We start from the raw sequence: 20027 nt of genomic DNA, 5'->3' as shown, positions 1-20027 counted from the left end.
TTGGCAAACAACCAGCAGTTTGCCACACTTTAACAAACTGACCAAACCAACAATAGCTAAAGTAAACCAGTAAAAATCTTAACGAGAAAGCATTATAAACAGATAGCCTAGTACTTAATATGGCCAATAAATTCATACTATGTTGAAAACAATTAAAAGGTATCAAAAAGTAGGGCACTCTATCAAGGTCTCGTAGTGTGGGATGATTTCAGGGCCTTCATGCTTTGTTATTAGGGTGTTTTCGATTTGCGACGACCGACGATCATATTAGTTCATTGCACATGCACTCGCTCCTCACCTCGACACAGGTTTGATGGTTTCTAGGTTGAAAATGACCAAGGACACGTCGTTTGACATAAACTAGGTTGGTCCTCGGTCCTGCTACATCGAAAGCTACCTTACCCAGGTAAGTTGGCTTCATAAACAAATTATTGCTAACTTTGGTCCAAGAAAATCACCAACTTACCCGGGTAAACTAAGCTGGAACGTGCCAATGTTGAGATGAAATCATGTATCAAGAAAATGTGAAGATTTATATACATTAATTCTGTGACATGATTTTACAAATGTCAACAGCATAAAAATGTACCCATAAAAGTAAGCCTTAATATGACATACTAATGAGATTGTCTATTTTCATATGGCAAGATTACTAGCAGTTGGTATTTCTTGACATCGTTCTGCAAATAACACAAAGTCAATGACACAACATTAAATGTGCTACCATATGTTTTAAGCATAGCTACCAGTACTGAAGATTAATTGTTCTTGATGAAAAAGACTTACGATAACATTGTGTAAAAATCACAAGTTATCTTCCTATTGCACTACTGAACATAAACATAAAATGGCACATGGGCTTCTGCTAAAATCTCATTATACTCCTGCTAAAATCCCATTTATACTCCTGCTAAAATCCCATTTATACTCCTGCTAAAATCCCATTTATACTCCTGATAAAATCCTATTTATACTCCTGCTAAAATCCCATTTCTAGTCATGACTGATGATTTGGTGCTGGCCCAAGTTCTACTTTAGGTGTAAACAACTCAATATTCTCGGAAAAACCACTCACTTTTTTTTTCTTTGCCTGATATGGATGACTTCTGGAACATCGAAATAAATCTGCCAAGTAACCTTCTTTAACGTTTAATTTATTTCCTAGTTCAAGTAATATCTTTTTATTCATATTTCAAGTATTGTAGCCTAACATGATTGTAACTTTAATGCACCAACTTACAAACTTGTTGTTTCTTTACAAAACATACATTTTTACAAACACCAACATAAAAGTTCAATCAAGTAATATTTCAGACATACCCAAACTTTACATTAATCATTCTCTGTCCAATTACATATAATGAGAGAACCTTCTCCAGAGACTGGCAAAAGATTAAGAATACATTTATTCAAATTAAATCAAATAGCAGGGATTTCCTGGCAATTTTCTATATTTGACTCCCAGCTTGTTTTTGGCAATTAGGATAAATTGGCAATTTATGTTGAGATTTGTTTAAAAGAAATGAAAACATTTCTATGCTATTTATTTTGAAAATCCTATAGTTTTAATGCTCCTTCTTTCCTTTTCTTACTTCTACTTTCTGTACCTTATCTACTACCGTTTATCTTTATTTTACAGAATGTTCCGATTAATTCTCCCTGCCTTTTCTATTTCTCCTCTGACCTTTCTTTTTTACCTCTGACCTTCTGTTTTTCTTCTCTGTCCTTTCTCGTTCTCTTCTCTTCTGACCTTTCTCTATTTTTGTTCTGTGTCCTTTCTCTTTCTCTTCTCTTCTGACCTTTCTCTGTTTTTCTTCTCTGTCCTTTCTCTTTCATCTCTGACCTTTCTGTTTTTGTTTTCTGTCATTTCTTTTTCCTTTGAACTTTCTGTTTTTCTTCTCTGTCCTTTCTGTTTTTGCCTTCTGTTCTTTCTCTTTCACCTCTGACCTTTCTGTTTTTCTTCTCTGTCCTTTTTCTTTATACATTTCTGTTTTTGTCCTGTGTTTTCTCTTTTGCTTTTGAACTTGTTTTGTTCCACCGATCCTTTCTATTTTCTTTCTGCTTTCGTTCCTTCTTTGTCTTTTACTTTCCTCTTTTTCCTCATCTATATCTTCTTGATTTGTATTCTATCATTCACCATGTCACTGCACTTTTTTCAGATATAAAACCATTATTTCTGGACAAAGGTTAACATTAAACCTGTTATTGTAGGCCTTATAAAGTCTCTCTTGAGACTTGAGTGGAGGTATTTTGCATAGTTAGGCTGAAGTCAAGTAAGAGATTTATGATAGATGGGACCAGTTGGTCTAATCCACTAATGAAAAATGAAACAAAACTAGACATTGCCAAAAATGTAAATAATGTTTGATTCAATATTGTTGTCAATGTTTTGTCCTTTTTCACAAAAGAGACAAACAATGTCATGAGCATGCTAGTTTCACTGCTGATCTCTAGTTTGAAAAGGGCACTTCAGGAAAGGCTTGGTTGTATACGTTACGTCGGATATATATCTGAAACCTATTAAGAATATTGGAAGTTCAACAGAGCACCTGATGCAACTAATTTGATCAGCTTAAATATCATATTTTAATCCTCGACAAACATTGACAGCGAGACTTTAAACTCAATTAATATTGACCATTGCTCCAACATTTTGAGTCAAAATGTTGAAGAACTATACTATAGAGTAGCAAGAGTTCTTTTACCTTTCAAGTTACTATCTATGCCAATACCTAGAAATACTGTGGGTTGAAAAAAAACTTGGTTATCTAAAATAATTTCTGATATGATAAATCACCACAACTTTACAGTGACCCTGAAAATTATTGTAAGTGATCATAAGGGGATTAACCAGCTTAGGGCAATGACCACTATGTGTAAATATTGTATGATCAATCTTAGCTATTGGCATAATATTCTATCTATTATTCTATGATGATCTGTGGCTGTCATTGATGGGCATATCAATTTTAAATGGTAGAAAAGGGTTGAATAAACCTGACTTGAAAACTTGGCAAGGAATAAGATATAGTTCAGATCATTGGAGGGAAATAATTCATATCTTTTTTTTTAAATCTAAAAACAAAAATGTAAACAAATCTCCATGGGTAAACTTTTCAAGTTTACGAGTCAGCATGTTGTCAAGATTCAAGATTGACATGTATGGATTTTTTTTCCAAATTTGATACTGATAGTGCCATGTTTTTCTCTAAAAAGTAATGTTTTTATATCATAATTTAAACATTTTTGTGGTAAACTAAAAATTTAAAATTGATATACTTCAACTTTCTCTTTTGGTTTCATTCTCCTTGGATTGGAAACTGTGCTAGCTTGGGATAGCATTCCTCCACTGTGAGAATACATACAGTGTTTACACACACACCAACCCCTCCTCGTCCACCAGGGGTGGTATAAGTGAAGTCAAAGACCTAATCCTTTCAGAGCACCGCTTTGTACACACGTATGTTTGGCATGTAAACATTAAAATACAACACGTTCACCTGTGTGTTGAATCTATTCAAGTTTATACGCATGTTTGCAGTTCTAATCGATCTGTCGATTTATTAAACATACAATACCGGTGTGAAAACAGTAGGAGATCTCAGTCTGAGAAATCTATGACGAGGAACAACTTGTTCGACAAGAGAGGTAAGAGAAACAAGGCATGCGGTGTCATTTAACCCCTCTGGGTTAGGAACACCTAAAAACCTGGGCATTACCTTTCACTTGACATCATACACTGGACAGGTTACTGATGCTTGTCACGTTTTGATGGCAAAGTAGTTTTGACATCACAAAAAAGGAAAGAGACTTTTGTAAGCTATGTGGCTTGCACAGGTAAATAGCTTTCATGTGGGCCTGTCAAATTGCACTTGTATAGTTCAATCAACATCAAAAACACCAGTGAAGCAAATTCAAAACCACCAACTGTTCAAAAAGATAATGTTCGGTTTTCGCTTCTAAAAATACAAAAAGAAACAGACAGGCCCACCATGCATCTAGTAACTTACTCATCTTAATAAACACTTGATAGATCATGAGAAAAAATTGCCATAATATACAGCTATACTTAATTATAACTTTTTTATTTTAACCTACCACAGTAACGAAAGTATTGATATAAATAAAAACGAAGACTCTAAACCAGTCAGCAATGTAATGACTCGAACTCATGATATTCCTGATGCATATATGGAGACAAACCAATATGCCACTGGGTATATCATGGTATGTTCACGTTAGATAGCACCATCCCCTCATCAAACCTACAGTATGTTTTCTGTATTGAGAAATCATCAAGTTTACAGTAGTTATTACTAAGTAGTTTACTTAGTTAAGTTAACTCGGTTTAGTAAATGTTTTAATAGTCTAATCAGTAGTTAGTCGTAGTTAGCTTTAAGTTCACAAGTTCCAAACACAGTCTGTCCTACTAATTAGTCAGATTCAATTCAGATTCCCTATTCAATTCAAATACTGAACATGTATTAATTTTAGAGGGAAGTAATCAGGTAATATTAATATTCATACACCTGTAACTACTTGGCAACCTGTTTGCATTAATTGCTTAAATTAAAACTGTGCCCATGTAGATATTACTTTGTAGTATGTTTATATACAACCATTGTATACAATCACAGAGGTCATGTTATTCTCATGGATACAAACATTCCAAATGTTTCCAAGTGATTAAACTAATTGCTACAGAAATTAGTGAATATTTAGGAACAAACCAAGCTGTTTTAATAGATAAGGGCTTATCCCCTCCAGCTAGCATCCTCAAGAGTGAAACAAACGTGTCGGGAAAGTGACCGAAAAACTGTCAAAGCTACTGATATCTCCTCAGGCTTAGAGTTCATATCTTGTAAAATAACATCTAAATTTGTTTATCCTTTAGGGATTAATTCGGTACACATGCTTACATTCTACATACAATGTCAAACTATAGTTTATTATGAAAGATGCTTTTTTTCCCCATCCCTTCCTCCCACCCCTCCCCCCCCCCCCCCCTCCACCTTAACCAAGGACAAAACTAGATGTAGACCTCTGTAATACAACAGAAACAGGCTAGACATTTCTTTATAAGAGTGAGCTATTTTGGGATAAGAAAGAGATTTCTTCCCAGAATTCTCAGGGGCAGGTATTTTTGGAGGAGCGGCGACCATCGTTGGACAAAAGGCAAAGCTGCCAGTCAAAGCTTCACTGAATCTGAGATTAGCTTTGAGAATATACTGTAAAGTGATTTTAATCTGGTAAAATTAAATAGTATATTTTTTGCCCTGAATCCATGGGTCCACCAAAGGGCTGCCGGGGAAAGCGCTCCTCTTACCCAGTTCTATAAGTATTGACAGGCGAGCTGTATTGTTATTGGCATCCACCAAGTGCACAATGTCAGTCTATTTGGCACGACTTAAACGGCACGACTTAAACAGAACTATGTAAGTGCAAGTATTTCAGTTTAGTAATGAAGGTTAAGTGAGGCATTTATTCACAAATTTCAAATCTGCATTGGAAACTATTATCTTCTATTAGCGATAATTGCTTTTGATTGTTCTTTGTTAATCTACGCTAAACTATTCAATCAATTGAATATTGTCTTTGTCAATAATTGTGTCTAATTATTATCATCATTTACGTTTATTACTATTTACGTTTAGGTAAACTAGTTCACCTCTCCAAGTACAAAGAGAAATCAAGGTTATCCAGCAATTAAATCAAAATAAGAATATATTTCTAATTACAGTTGTTATGTCTTGATTTGTATTCTTTGTTACTTTTAATCATGAATATCAAATGGTACTTAGGTTTGACCAAACATTTCCAGTGCATCATCCATACTCGAATTAAAGAAGGTATGGCAACTATAAGACAAAGATCATGCCAACATTCAACTTTATGTTCCTTATTACGTTTTTTATTTCTACTTTAAGAATAGGAGCCTTTTTCTTTATTTGTTAGTAGAGAAACATTCTACAATTTTCATAATCTACAGAGGATGGCCAATTTAAACTTATCATTAACAAAGGCCTATCACATCAGGTGTTCCAACAATTATCAGCTATGGAAAGCAATTAGCCAGCATTCTTATTTAATGGACGCCAGTGACAAATCCATTTAATACCTAATCACTGAATACCTACAAGATTGTACACTTTATATATGTAATTTCAAAGATTGTAAAAAAGTAAAAGGTAAGTAATAATAAATTAAAGCTAGAAATAATAAAGTATCACAATAAGTTTGGAGATCTTCATGAAAGTGGAATTTTTTTCTATAATTATAGGAATTTCGGGCTAGAATATGAAACCACAAAGTTTTTTATTTGTAGGTTTAGACATAGCAGAATTTAATACTAATGACTGGAAACTTTTTAAAATATTTAATCCTAATGACATTTTTATTTAGCATTGTTGCGCTAGTGCTAGAAAACCAGACCAAACATGGTATTAAGTGTTTAGCAAAGAGCTATTAAAGTTCTAGGCCTGCTCAAGATGGTTTGATGGCTTGCGTGTAGAATTACCTAGATAAAATAAGCAATGTTCACCCTAAAGTCTATTAAACGGTAAGAGGATAAAGCAGTCTAGGCTGTTGACTTTTAATTCATAGATTGATATCATAGAATTTTGGTATTTATAACATATCAGAGTAAATGAATGAATAACACTCAGCCAGAATAGTTTTGCCTATGGGTAGCACTATCAATCAATAAGGCCAAAAGGGCTAGCTATCTATAGATTTAACTACTGAAGCCTAAATTTTGCCAACCTAAACTAGAATTTCATAGCCAGGTAAACTTATGAAATACCAAAATAGGAAATGGTGTTGAATTATTATTAGCATATTAGGAAGGTAGACTTCACAGTAAAACTTATTCAAAGACACTTTTCTGTGAAACAGGAAAAATAAGGAAAAATATAAGTTTTTACTTTTACAGCCAATCTTTATCCATGGGAAATCTCTATTACTGTATGTGACTCCCTAAAATTAAGTGAACACTTTGCTGCCGTGAGGTCTCAAGGGTGTCCCCTTGATAGGATGTTGCCTTGATAGGGTTCTACTGTAATTAGACCAAAGCATCATTTTCTACATTATATAATGACCACATCTCCTTTTCAGTTATTTATTTAAACGTTAAGAAGTTGAAAATACTTTGTTAAGAAATTTTTCGAGAAATATCCTGTTTGGCGTTGAACCAAAGAACAATGAAGATCATTTTTTAACTTCAAAAGAAAAGAACCTGCTGAGAAACAACTGTGTACTCTCAACAGATCATATGTCAGAAACATACTGACAAATCTACGACCCCATAGGTAGCAATACACATGAGATGTGAAAATTGTGAAAATACTGAGAAATTGACAAAAATCTGTTGCAAAAACAATGGAATGACCTTGATGTATAACAATGAACTTGTTCAAATAAAATATAACTGATGAAACTGAGATAAAAATACTAAGAAAAATATTTTGCAAAAACAATGAAATGGCCTTGATGTACAACAATTAACTTCTTCAAATAAAACAGAAGTGAAGAAATTTGAAAGTACAGTAGAATGTCCTTGAGTGGATCAATCAACTTTTATCTAACTTGGAAAACTGTAACCTGCTGGTCTCAATATTATACTCCAAAGTCACAATCATTTGGTCAATAAACAAACCACATAGCACAACCGTACATTATGACATAATAACTATATAGAAAGGGATATCAGGTTGTATATGAGAGGCATGGGTTCGAGACCTCTCTGTGCTATCTTTGGGCAAGATAACCTTGTCCTTCAAATGGGACATAAAGCTGTTGGTCCTGTATACATACATTGCACGATAAAGAACATGGTACACTAATCGAAAAAGAATAGGATATCCCCGGTGTGCAGATTGCGTGATCTGTAGGTGCTGCAGTAGGTCTTATTTGAGGCTTAGAGCGTGCCAGAGTATAGGGGATTGAATCCTGGACTTTGGGGTTGGAAGGCAATCATGTTAACCACCAAGCCACAGCTCCATTTTAACGAAGGTGCTACTATCTATAATTCACACATAAGATTTTTTCAATCAATATTTTTATATTAGATGCTTAAAAGTAGGATTTATATTAATTGTTTTTAAATCCTCTCTTAGTCTCAAGTTGATTACAATAAATTAAAAAATTATTCCGGATTTATAGATAATACTTTAAGTAGTATTACTAGTAGGGAAATTGGATTTTAAATGCCTTTACACAAAGTGTTAAAATCTCACAGCAGTAGACGCTACTGTAGTGCAAGTACTGTAGTTAAACGGGTATCAAATTTCATAATGCCTGCAACAAAATGTGACAAGCTTTGTTGTTCTAAAATGATTCTAATCTTGCATATTACGTCTAATCAGGTGACTAATCATGTGATTTACTATATATTACATAAATAGTTTTTCATTAAACGCCTCGTTGACTACAATCACCTTTTTACGAAACAATAAGATTTATCATCACGATAAGGGAACGGATCACCGGCATCTCTCAAGGTCAGTAAAGAATAACATTGTATTGCTTGGTTTGAGACGATTCACTGGAGCGCGACATTTGCGTTCAAAGTCACATCGCAAAGTGTCTGGTCTCACACTTGACGTGAATCTGGTTATATTTTTGTGCGTGATTCAGTCAATTTAAAATTCATTGAAGATGAGTCAAACAATATTTAAATTCATTTATTGCTTTTTTCTGATATTTTAAAAGCACCAAACAAAGATAAGTGATCTCAGATTATTTTGATAATTTTTAAAAAGATATTATCTTAATTGATTAATGGGTAATAACACGAAACAGGAAAGTAGAAATATAATAAATTCTTGTAGTTTTTAAAATAATAATAATTAAATCAAACCAAAAAAAGTTGTCATATATTACTAACCCCAAAGGGTGTGTCTCTCCAACCAAAGGATGTGTCTCTCCAACCAAAGGGTGTGTCTCTCCAACCAAAGGGTGTGTCTTTCCAACCAAAAGGTGTGTCTCTCCAACCAAAGGGCGTATCTCTCCAATCAAAGGGCATGTCTCTCCAACCAAAGGGTGTGTCTCTCCCACCAAAGGGTGTGTCTCTCCAACCAAAGGGTGTATCTCTCCAACCAAAAGGTTGTTTCTCCAACCAAAGGGCGTATCTCTTTAACCAAAGGGCGTATCTCATCAATCAAAGGGCTTGTCTCTCCAACCAAAGGGTGTGTCTCTTAGGGCGTGTCTCTCAAACCAAAGGGTGTGTCTCTTAGGGCGTGTCTCTCCAACCAAAGGGCGTTTCTCTCCAACCAAAGGACGTACAGTATCTTTCCAACCAAAGGACGTACAGTATCTCTCCAACCAAAGGACGTACAGTATACCTCCAACTTAAAGGGCGTGTCTCTTCAACCAAAGGGCGTGTCTCTTCAACCAAAGGGCGTTTCTCTCTAACCAAAGGGCGTGTCTCTCTAACCAAAGCGCGTGTCTCTCCAACCAAAGGGTGTGTGCAAACAAAGGATGCTTTTGTGTACCTTTCACTCTGAAGTAATTTCAAAGTAACATTTTGTTAATAAATCTTGCAGTAATAGCAGTCTTTAGAATTTTTTTTTTCTTTGTGACATTTACAATCTTCTGGGAGGTGGCCTATGTTAACCAATAAACCTTTATGTTTCTTAACATGAAAGTGAAAGGGAAATTAACAGACAGCTTACGGCATTAATAATTAGCTGCGAATGTTAAGTTTATCACTACTAATAAATTATAGCTGTGCATCGTGCCTCTGGGATATACCAATTAAGATCCATATTCTCAAATTTAATTGTTCCGCCAACGGACGAGTCAAATTATTGGTTATTATCCGTAAACGTTTAGTTCACTACATTGATTCATGCCCTCAATCCGAATGATCCTGCGATCGTTTTTACGACGATGATTCATAGAATGAAATTACGCGACATCTGTTTGCTGAATGAGTATCGGAATGATTTGCAACGCGGCTGATTGAAACATTTCTAGGCCATTCATAAACGGAGATGAGCATGGCTATCAACTTGGAGATGTAGTACACACAAAAATTGTGAGCTAATTACTACGTCGATCGACACAGAATTGCAAAATTCGGTTAAGATAAGCAAGAATAATTACCATCTATTCCATAGGTGAATTAAGAATTTGCTATTAATGTAAACAAGACAGTGAAAGCCAAGAGCTAATGAATTCTCTTTGTCCTGGTCATGGCCTGTATTTTGTATATAAAGATATTCTTCATCTTTTATATAAACATTTATATTTAAACAATCAGGTGTTATATTAATCAAAAAAACCATATTTTGTTTATTTTAACTGAAATAAAAATAGATAAATCTTATCAAAATGACAATGAGGTTATTGTAGATCTGCCAGAATGGCAATCAAAGCAACACTGTAATATCTATAACAAAGCTAATGTTACAACCCACACCCATTCACTCAATTAGATATAGCCTGGGGGTAAGACAGAGACGTGATGGGCCGTAACAACAGCTAATGATGCATCGTTTCAATCATTAGTACTGTAGTAATTAATCATATGAAGCTTTTGATCGCCGTTAAATACAATTATTTGACTTGCAAGTACTGTATGATGGAAGAGATGATAAAATAAAAGAAAATCTGAAAATGAATGTCAAACCTTTTTTATAAATTAATCTACTGACATTTCTACGCACAAAAGGCAAACTAAATTAATTATGCTACATTCCTTTATTAGGCGGATAGAAGTTGTTGATTTATTTATTAGGAAAAAAGACATAATGCCATCTAATGCACGATGTATAGATTGTAAATGACTGAGGTAACCACTCAGATAATGTCTGCTTTCCATGAATTAAAACCCTGGTTCGAAACACATTCAATACACTCTTTGTATTCCTTCTACATTCAAGATTGCCACCAAAATGGCCCCAAAAAGACCCCATAGGACAATATTTCATCTTGAGAACATCAAAATTGATATTCAGGATTACAAAAATCCATGTTAAAAAATAATAAATCATGGTAGTGCAAGGTAACATACTTTCCTACCATACTATAACATCAGTATAAATGTTGGTTATATAGTGAATGCGTGTGTGAACAGACAGCTAAATTTGACAACTGTAATGGTTAGCGGCCATTCGCATTACTGTACAAGTAAAGATTATAAATTAGAACCCAATAGTAAAAGGACACTTTTAGGAGTCCTTATAAGGTGTCCCCTTAATATGGTAAAGTAATGTTAATTGTGCTCTGGAAAGAAATGTCCTCTGAAAAGGGTGTCCCAAAAGAAGGGTTTAACTGTATTTATACTCTGTAATTCAAAAAGGTTATCAAACATGGAAAGTTGGTCAACAATATACACTCATTGTTTAAAGTGTCTTAAATCCACCTCAAATAGGCGGCCTTTGAAGCCTAAAAGAGCCTTTGAATAGAAGCAAACATTTAAATTGCAAACAAAACAATTTTGCCACAGTAAGCCTGATTTTCCAAGCTGTGACTTTGGAACAATCGCGGTAAAGCAACACAAACAAGGTGTACATGTTTTGCATGTAGAAAAACAGTATGCGTCAAAGGTAACGCACAATACAGGCGGTATTCCTGCTTTCTTGAAAAACACCCGCTTGCTTTCATATCCCTCGTAACCATATAATTAATGTTTTTCTTTGTGTTATCTAAATAGGGCTTTTAGGGTAACACAAGAATTCTCTTGTACTTGTTATATCGTGTCATTTAAGTGTGGGTAAGTTAGTAAGCTCACCAATTCACATCTTTGATAATGCCGCTCACTGAATATAATTTTTCAGTGAAGCATAACATCATTTTTGTAGAGGTATAAAAGTATGAATACATATAAAATGCATTGATGATAGAAGCTGATAACAATTTCATTTCTACATACAAACCAATGCATCACAATATTGAACTTCAATTTTACTATAAAACTACAGTAGACATGTCCCTATACTTGGTCTCATTAGAGACGCAACGCAAGTACAACCTAAGCGATTTGACCAATCACAAATGATAGATTATTCAAACGGTCACTTGTCATTGTTGATCAACTATAGTGTTCTGTGGGAACCAAGCTTATAGAGGTGTCCTCTGAACATATTTTAATATGGTGAGTCCTGAAGATGTTCCCTTAATTATAGGTGTTCTATAATCTACAATGTACAATATAGTAGAACTCCTCTGAAGGGGAAATATGTACCTCTAAGGTCAACCCATAAGAGGATACTTTTAGGATTCCAAATGACGAACGTGTCCCTTTAATAGAAGATCTATTATTGAACATTAATATGTATATTGACAATTTAATTTGTTTAAATTTTACATAAAAAATACATCATATAATTCAATATGGATGGAAATATTTTTTTTTTTTTTTTTTTTTTTAACCATATTTGTTTAGTTAAGTTTGTGAATTTGTAACTTTTACTAAAGAACGCACCAATTGTCATTGATTGAGTGCCACCGATTTAAAGGTGTAAGTTCAAATAAATAAATAAATAAATAAATGTCTAATGGAATATAATAGACCTATCAAACAGTAATAACTATTTTCACATTAATAGTTCATGCAACGACCGATTAATAAACCTCCCTCTGGGAGACAACCTCACTGACACTCATTAATTAACTGTTTTTTCTGCCTGCTTTACAGATTTAGATTCGGCTTTGCACAGCTGCGCTTCAGCAACTTAAAAAAGCAGACTTTCCTTGAGAGGTTGCGAAAACAAACAGTAACAATGTTGCATAAATTAAACGATTCAAGCATAAAATATTAAATCATAATCGCGGCCACTACAAAAGATCTCCGACTTGTACCATTTTTACGCTTGGGAAATCCACAGTCTGCTTGAGATGGTATGTAGAAAAGAGATTTTATTCTTCACGGTTCCTGCCAATTTCATAGCGGCTTCCTTGATCAAAAGACAATACCGAAGAATAACAGGGGCGGGCAATTCTCATAAAGCGTGTAAAGACAGATCATCATTTCATCTCGCAAATACCGATTATTGTTTTCAATCTTTTACTTGAATAACAATTTTGAAAAAGCGTCTATTTAATGATCACTTTGTAACTTTTCAGCATCGATTATGAATTGGCGATTTAACCGTAAGAACAACTCCTCCCCTATGTTGTCCCTCGTAACATAAAACCTGTACATAGAAACTGGATACCTTTGATCAATTTTTCGGTTTTTGATCAGAGCCGACAGAGTGAAGTGAATTATAGATTAGGTTACAGAATTATTAATGCTTGATAATTTGAGGTAGTTTAAATTTATTTAGAAATCATATAGCAAGCAGTCAGTCTAATTAAAGTCTTTAGCGGCAAGTTCACAAGTTGACTGTTTTAACTCATAATAGTTAATATTAAGTCTATTGATCAATATTTTATTGGATCACAATTGTGGCAATAGATGCCTTAACTAAAGCTTTGTTCCCACTAGGATCAACACAAGGACCTAGGTAGGAATCGCAAGTGATGGAATGTCCAAACTCTTGCTTGCATTGTGCGGACGTCCTTTAGTTGCGTCATAGTGGGAACCAAGCTTGAATTTAGCTTCAGAAGCTTAGAGGGAATGGCAAATCTTAAAACAGTAAGCTGGGTAAAAGAAAACTTCACACTGAGAGACATCTGCAAATATTAAAGATGTCTTTATATTGTACTCACTAGTACTGGGTTCAAAGTTCTAACTACTCTAAATATGAGACTCGGCCAACTCTATTGATTGATACGTTGATTCTGGATCCTGTCACAATCCAGACTGCTGCATGCGTTTGTGTTTATCGTTGTAAACATGTTGTTTTCTGTACTACTGGTGAGGGGGATGTGGCAAATTCATTTCGAAGAACAAACAATTTCTCCACTCCACTCCTCCCCTCTAGCCTTCATGTAAATAGTCACTCCTCCCCTAGCCTTCAAAGGAAAAAAGCTCTTGTATACACTCACAAATTTAGTATGATCACTACTTTGCCCATCTTATTCAGATAATTGTGACTAAAGACATGTCCAATGTCAAATCTAATTATTGCATAACAATTTTACAAACTTCTCAATGAACTCAGTTTAGTTGTTTTAGTGGATTAAAACAACACTACATTGAAAAAAGTGAAGAGACAGTATTTACTAAAGAATTTAAGCAAATTTCTGAAGCTGTCATTAAACAGATACAAAGTGGTAAGTGGAGTGATTATAATACATTGCGTGCAGACAGTAATAAAAAGAGCGGTAATGACAAAGACTCAAGTATTGTGTACATGGTATTAAGGTTACTAAATCAGTAATTTAAACAAGACATTGAAGAAACTTTGGCTACCTTTTAAAATCTTACTCGATAGATAGATATTCGTTACTAAATATACTACAATGTAGGCCTCATATACTTAAGTCAGCCTTCTAGGATTTAGGGGAAGGGGATATGGAGTCTGGTTGCCTCTTCTCCTTTATACCTCCCCCTTTCCAACCCTCTATTCACATAATCTACAGTTAATGCTATTTTAGCATGGTTGTCAAGGAAATCACAAATTGCCCTTCATGGTTGACATAAATTTAGACATTTGATTCTATTTTAGTAACTGTAACTTTGTCATCTAAATTAATACCACTTTAAAGTTAAGTCAATTAAATTGTTTTACTTTGTTGTTTTATTATACACAGTACACTACATTAATTAAATAAAGACCAATTTAAAACTAAAAACTCTTTCCCCCTCCTCCTCCTTAAACTTAAAATTGGTTCTTGTTTGATATGGACTAAATAATGTAAAGGCCAGTCCATTCAACTGAAAGCATTTTAGAATTATTTTTTTACAAAGTTGAATGTGGGATATTCTATCTATACACACACAAAAATAACAACTGAATCTTGGTAGACCTACAGCAATAGGCCTACAGGGAGTATCTCACTAATACCTTGACCTCCAGGCATTTAACTAACCCCAACCAAACTTTTCAGCTGTTTCAAACCAATCATGAAGAAATCAGCCATCTCATTATTAACATAATTTTTTATATTGAAAAACACACAATTTCTAATAGATTTTTAAGACTAAAACTTTATAGAAAGAACTACATTAGACGCCTGAAATGCTAATAGTAAACGAACATCTTTGAGTTCGCATTCTTTTTAACACTTAATTTCCAGTGCAGACAGTTCAAGTGTCCCATGAGGTCGTGTATTATAATTTAATAGTAAAAATCTCATTATAACACAGTTCATCATAACTGCTATCTCAGACTGCTTTAAATTTGATTTATGACTAGGGTATTTTTTTTTTCAATAGACACATTTGCAAGTTTGTTATATTTAGGGATCATGTTAAAATTATTCTACTGCAATTACTGCAGTAACTACATTTGTTTACTGCAAGATTGTACTATGCTTTACTTTGTTTCATGAGGCAGTCACGAAAATAAACTGAAAAGTGTTGGAAACATGTTTTAATGAGTATAAAACAAATGTAGTTTACTGCAGTAACTATCACACATATTCTTGCAAATTCATTGGTTAATTTCTATCAAGTGCCATACATTATTTTTCACATGATTGAAGGTACTATTGCACAGCTTTTTTCCCCTTCACTTTGTGAATTTTGTAGAGTGTGTTAGGCTGATAAATAATTTATGTACAATCACAAACTGTACTGCGAACCATTTATAACTGCTCTGGTCTGGCCATAATCCAAGAGCTCCCATTTGAATGGCCTAAGCTTTCAACATTCACATCAAGACAGAAAATGTATTTTATGTATGTATACTTGGTTCCCCTTTCAACTCACAATCAAGATCTTGCATGTTGCAAGATCTGTTCATGCCACTGGGTTGTAATGTCAAATGCCTCTGTGAAAAAGTGTTGAAACCTTACTGGTGGCTATGGCCCTGCTGTATAAGATTTTCAAGACGACTCAACCCAATCTTAATTACAATTTCGACTGTCACTCACCAAAATAGAAAGTCTGTGGACATCCACAAGAGCCTACAAAAGTTGGCTTTAAATACTATGAGCTGCTAAAATAACTGATGTGGAATTTCTGTTCAGCTGCAGAACCAGCAAGAATTTCTGCAATGACCTGATTCAAATAAACTAAGAACATTCTTGCATTGCTAACATGTTTTCTATTCTAATCTTCTGGTATAAATTTAGAAAGACACTGAAAATAATTTCCTACCGAGGAAAAAGTATTTATACCATTAATAATTCAACTAAATAAAGAATATAATTTATATATCATCAGTTTTCTATTCTATTAGTAAGCGATTTCTGAGACTACAAACAAGATTTTTTTTTTATATTTGATTTTAACACTTTCCAATTTTAGGAAATGAGCTAACCAGCTATGCCATCCTGCACGCAAGTTAGAACCCATTAGAAAATGACATCGGGATCCCGATCGGGATGCGGTGGAATCCCGATGGGATAGGCTCATCCCACCGGGATTAGCTTATCCCGATGGGATGAAATCGGGATTTTTTACCCAATATCGGGATGGACAGGATTTTTTCCCCGAAATAACGGGATCGTATCGGGACGATCGGGATGAAATATCATCCCGCTAAAATCCCGTTCCATTACCGGGATTTGTATTACAACTTCGGGATAATAAAATCCCAGTGGGATTTTATCGGGATGGACGATTGATCGGGATCCCGTTGATTCATCCCGATCGTCGTTTTTTTTAGTTTTAAGATTTACTAGTTTTCAAAATGAATAACTTTTCTAATCAATATTTTAGAAATAACAATCTTTCGAAAACGGATTTGTTAGTCATGGTTGTTTTTAGTTTTTATACGTAAAAGTTATTTTTACTAACACTTTTCAATTATGGGATAATTGTCGATGGGATTAGACACTTTAAAATCTTTATAGTATCTCGTTTTTATAGTAAGGATGGTGTTCACCTTTTAATAAAAAAAAACCGGATACGTGTATCATGTGTTTTCAGTTTTAAAGGTAAGAGACAATGACTTCATTTATTGTTCATTCATTTTATTAACCATTTCATTGTTGAGTTTTGTTATATCACTACTACTATAATATAACATTTTCATATGTTGGTATTGGTTTATTTTTTCCCCAATACTATTGATTAAAAATGTTGAGTTGTTTTTGTTCAATATACGATATGTTTACGACCAAGTTCAATTGTTGTTTTAATGAGATAACCAAGTTGAGTTTATTTAATATGTTGAGGGTATTACGCTATTGGTTTCCTAGCTGAAGAGTGCAAATATGCACTCCTGCATAGACAATGCATGTTTCGTTTTATGCAGGAGATCCGATCAATAGCCACCTCCCTAACTCTTAGGATCGAAACAGCCAATATATCATCAATAATAAAATAATAGTTAGTCTCGAATTTAGATAATATAAACTGGTTTAATTTTTTTTTCAATATTTTTCTTTTCAATTTCCAAAGGCTGTGTAAAAACATCAAGCCAAATGATTTTGGAAGTTTACGTACGGTATAATAAGATAATTATATAGGGTATTACAAAAAAAATATAATAATGATGATTGATGATTTTGGCTGTCCTAGGATAAAATCCTAGTTATAAATTTTTTGAATTTATTTTTTAACGTTTTTTTACGGTGGCTGATTTCCGCCAAAGAAAACAATTATTGTATAATAATACGGCGTTATAACGCCCTAATTAGGGCGTTCACCCTAATTAGGGCGTTATAACGCCGTATTATTATACAATAATTGTGTTTTTTTTGGCGGAAATCAGCCACCGTAAAAAAACGTTAAAAAATAAATTCAAAAAATTTATAACTAGGATTTTATCAGCCACCGTAACGCCGTATTAGGGCGTTATAACGCCGTATTATTATAAAATAATTGTTTTCTTTTGCGGAAATCAGCCACCGTATTTTTTACACTGTGTAAATGATCAATAACGGAATGCGCCAAAGAAATATACAGGTATGCACATTTTTGTTATCCTTACCTTGCTTTTACCTAGGTCCAATTATTAGTTATCCGCTTGGTATACCAAGCGGATAACTCATTGTTGGTTATCCGCAACTTAGTTGCGGATAACCCATGTGATTGTAAATATCTTTTTTTTCATCTTCTTCTTTGTTATTCTTCTTTCTTTCCCGGATTTTTGTGCGTCGCATATCCCCTATTGCTTGTGAATATATCTTTTGTATAACTTTGTCATTATATGGACATTTACCTGAAGTTGTGCACCTCCATATTTTTAATGACGTTAGAGTCGCGCAGCGTAAGTTACGCGCAATTTTATGAATTTCAATGATTGGTCATAGATTATAAACCAAAAGTCATTTTGTATTGACACTTGGTAAAAATTTAAGTCATATCAAGGGCAAACTTTCTATGGATTAAAAATAACATGTTTCACAAGAAGTTACGCGCGCACGTGCATTTAAAATTTCAAAATGCGCAAAATTAATTTCTAATCAACTTTCTACGCTGATCATGACATTTTGAGCATGTCAAAAATTCCCACGCGCGCGAAAAAATTTACGCGTAAGGTGCGCACGGAGCATGAAAATCATGTGTTTTTTTCTTGAATTATGATTTTACAGCCTTTGTCATTTTAAAAAAGATTTACATCATTTCAAATTAAAATGACGTCATACGAACACGTTGATTTAGACCATTTGCGCGCGTTTTAGTTGCAAAAGTGACAACATATTGTCAAAATTAAGCCTATTTTTAATCTATTATAGCTCCTCAGGATCATCCACGACCCCCAATTTTTTTAATTTAATATGTAAGCAGATATGTTGTAGATATGAATTCATGCAGAACCTTTACCACTCGGATGTTATGACGTCATCGTATGGCCACACGAATGTAAAATATAGGATTTTTTACTCTTTCCTTATTGCTCATCAAATTCAATAAAGCGCTTCTCGCTTATACGTATTCCATTTCCCCCGAAATTTTAATATTGTCTACGTTAATCAACTATCTTTCGCATGAATTAAAAATACTTTAATTTTTATAACGTCATCATGTCTAAAAACGTAAATAACGTGGGTCACTTATTTTCATCTTTACAGTAAATTTCAATCTGTTATAACTCGTCAGAATAAAAAGTGATAATCATGATTAAAACGTTTTCTGGAAGCTATTGGATTGTAGATACGAATTGATGTGATTTTTTTGCCAATCAGATGTTGTGACGTCATCATATGGCCAGTTGAATTCAAAAAGTCATATTTTCATCTCTTGCGTAAAAGTTCATTGCGTTTAAACGAGGATGCATCTCACTTTTACGTGCCCAAAATTCTTCAAATTTGTTTTAATGTAATTTTTTAGATAATTATCTTCTAAAATTGTTATCTTTATATTTCAATTTGATGACGTCATCCTGTTAAAAATTGGATTTAAAAGATGGGTCTCGTAATTTTGTCTATGCTACACTGTATATAACATATACAGTTTATTCTGTAAAATACTGTAATATGGTGTATGCTACATAATAGGTACAATTCAGCACTGTAAACATATTTATTTCATGTCATAGGATGGCATAATAATTGTCGAGGTTCATATAGTTAAGTATGTGCATGTTGCGTTTGCGCGGATAACCCGAACTCGTCAAAGTGACGAGTTCAAATCTAGTTATTGTATGGGATCAATAGTTTTTTTCTGTATTATTCTTGGATCCTTCCTTCCTTTTTGTGAGTCGCGTTTCTCTAAAATGTGTAAACATAACATTTTATAACTTTGACAACATATGGGCATTTACGTGAAGTTGTGCACCTCCTATTTTTGAATGACGTCATAGTTGCGCAACGTGACTTACGCGCAATTATATGAATTTCAATGATTGATTATAGATTAAAAACCAAAAGTCATTTAGTATTGACACTTTGACAAAATTTAAGTCATATCAGGGGCAAACTTTCTACGGATTAAAAATGGCATGTTTCACAAGAAGTTACGCGCGCACGCGCATTTAAAATTTCAAAATGCGCAAAATTAATTTCTAATCAACTTTTTATGCGTTTCTTGTCATTTTGAGCATGTCAAAAATTCCCACGGGCGCGCAATTTTTTACGCACGC

General features: G+C 33.9%; 2 protein-coding genes across 3 annotated transcripts in view; both read right to left on the bottom strand.

Annotated features, from left to right (window-relative positions):
- Positions 1 to 20027, bottom strand: part of LOC144855401 (E3 ubiquitin-protein ligase PDZRN3-like) — a 143459-nt gene that overhangs the window by 101999 nt on the left and 21433 nt on the right. The gene's annotated exons all lie outside the window — the stretch shown is intronic.
- Positions 411 to 3342, bottom strand: LOC144856142 (uncharacterized). The gene is made up of 3 exons (XM_078714106.1): positions 3280 to 3342; positions 1860 to 2126; positions 411 to 1829 (listed from the first exon to the last, which is right to left on the bottom strand). The coding sequence occupies exons 1-3, from the start codon at positions 3340 to 3342 to the stop codon at positions 1650 to 1652; spliced, it is 510 nt and encodes a 169-aa protein (XP_078570232.1). The 3' UTR covers positions 411 to 1649.

Source organism: Antedon bifida, chromosome 11 (assembly GCF_963402885.1).
Source record: "Antedon bifida chromosome 11, ecAntBifi1.1, whole genome shotgun sequence".
NCBI classification, from domain to species: domain Eukaryota; kingdom Metazoa; phylum Echinodermata; class Crinoidea; order Comatulida; family Antedonidae; genus Antedon; species Antedon bifida.
The sequence above is the reverse complement of the archived record's forward strand: the minus strand, read 5'-3'. Positions and strand labels throughout refer to the sequence as shown.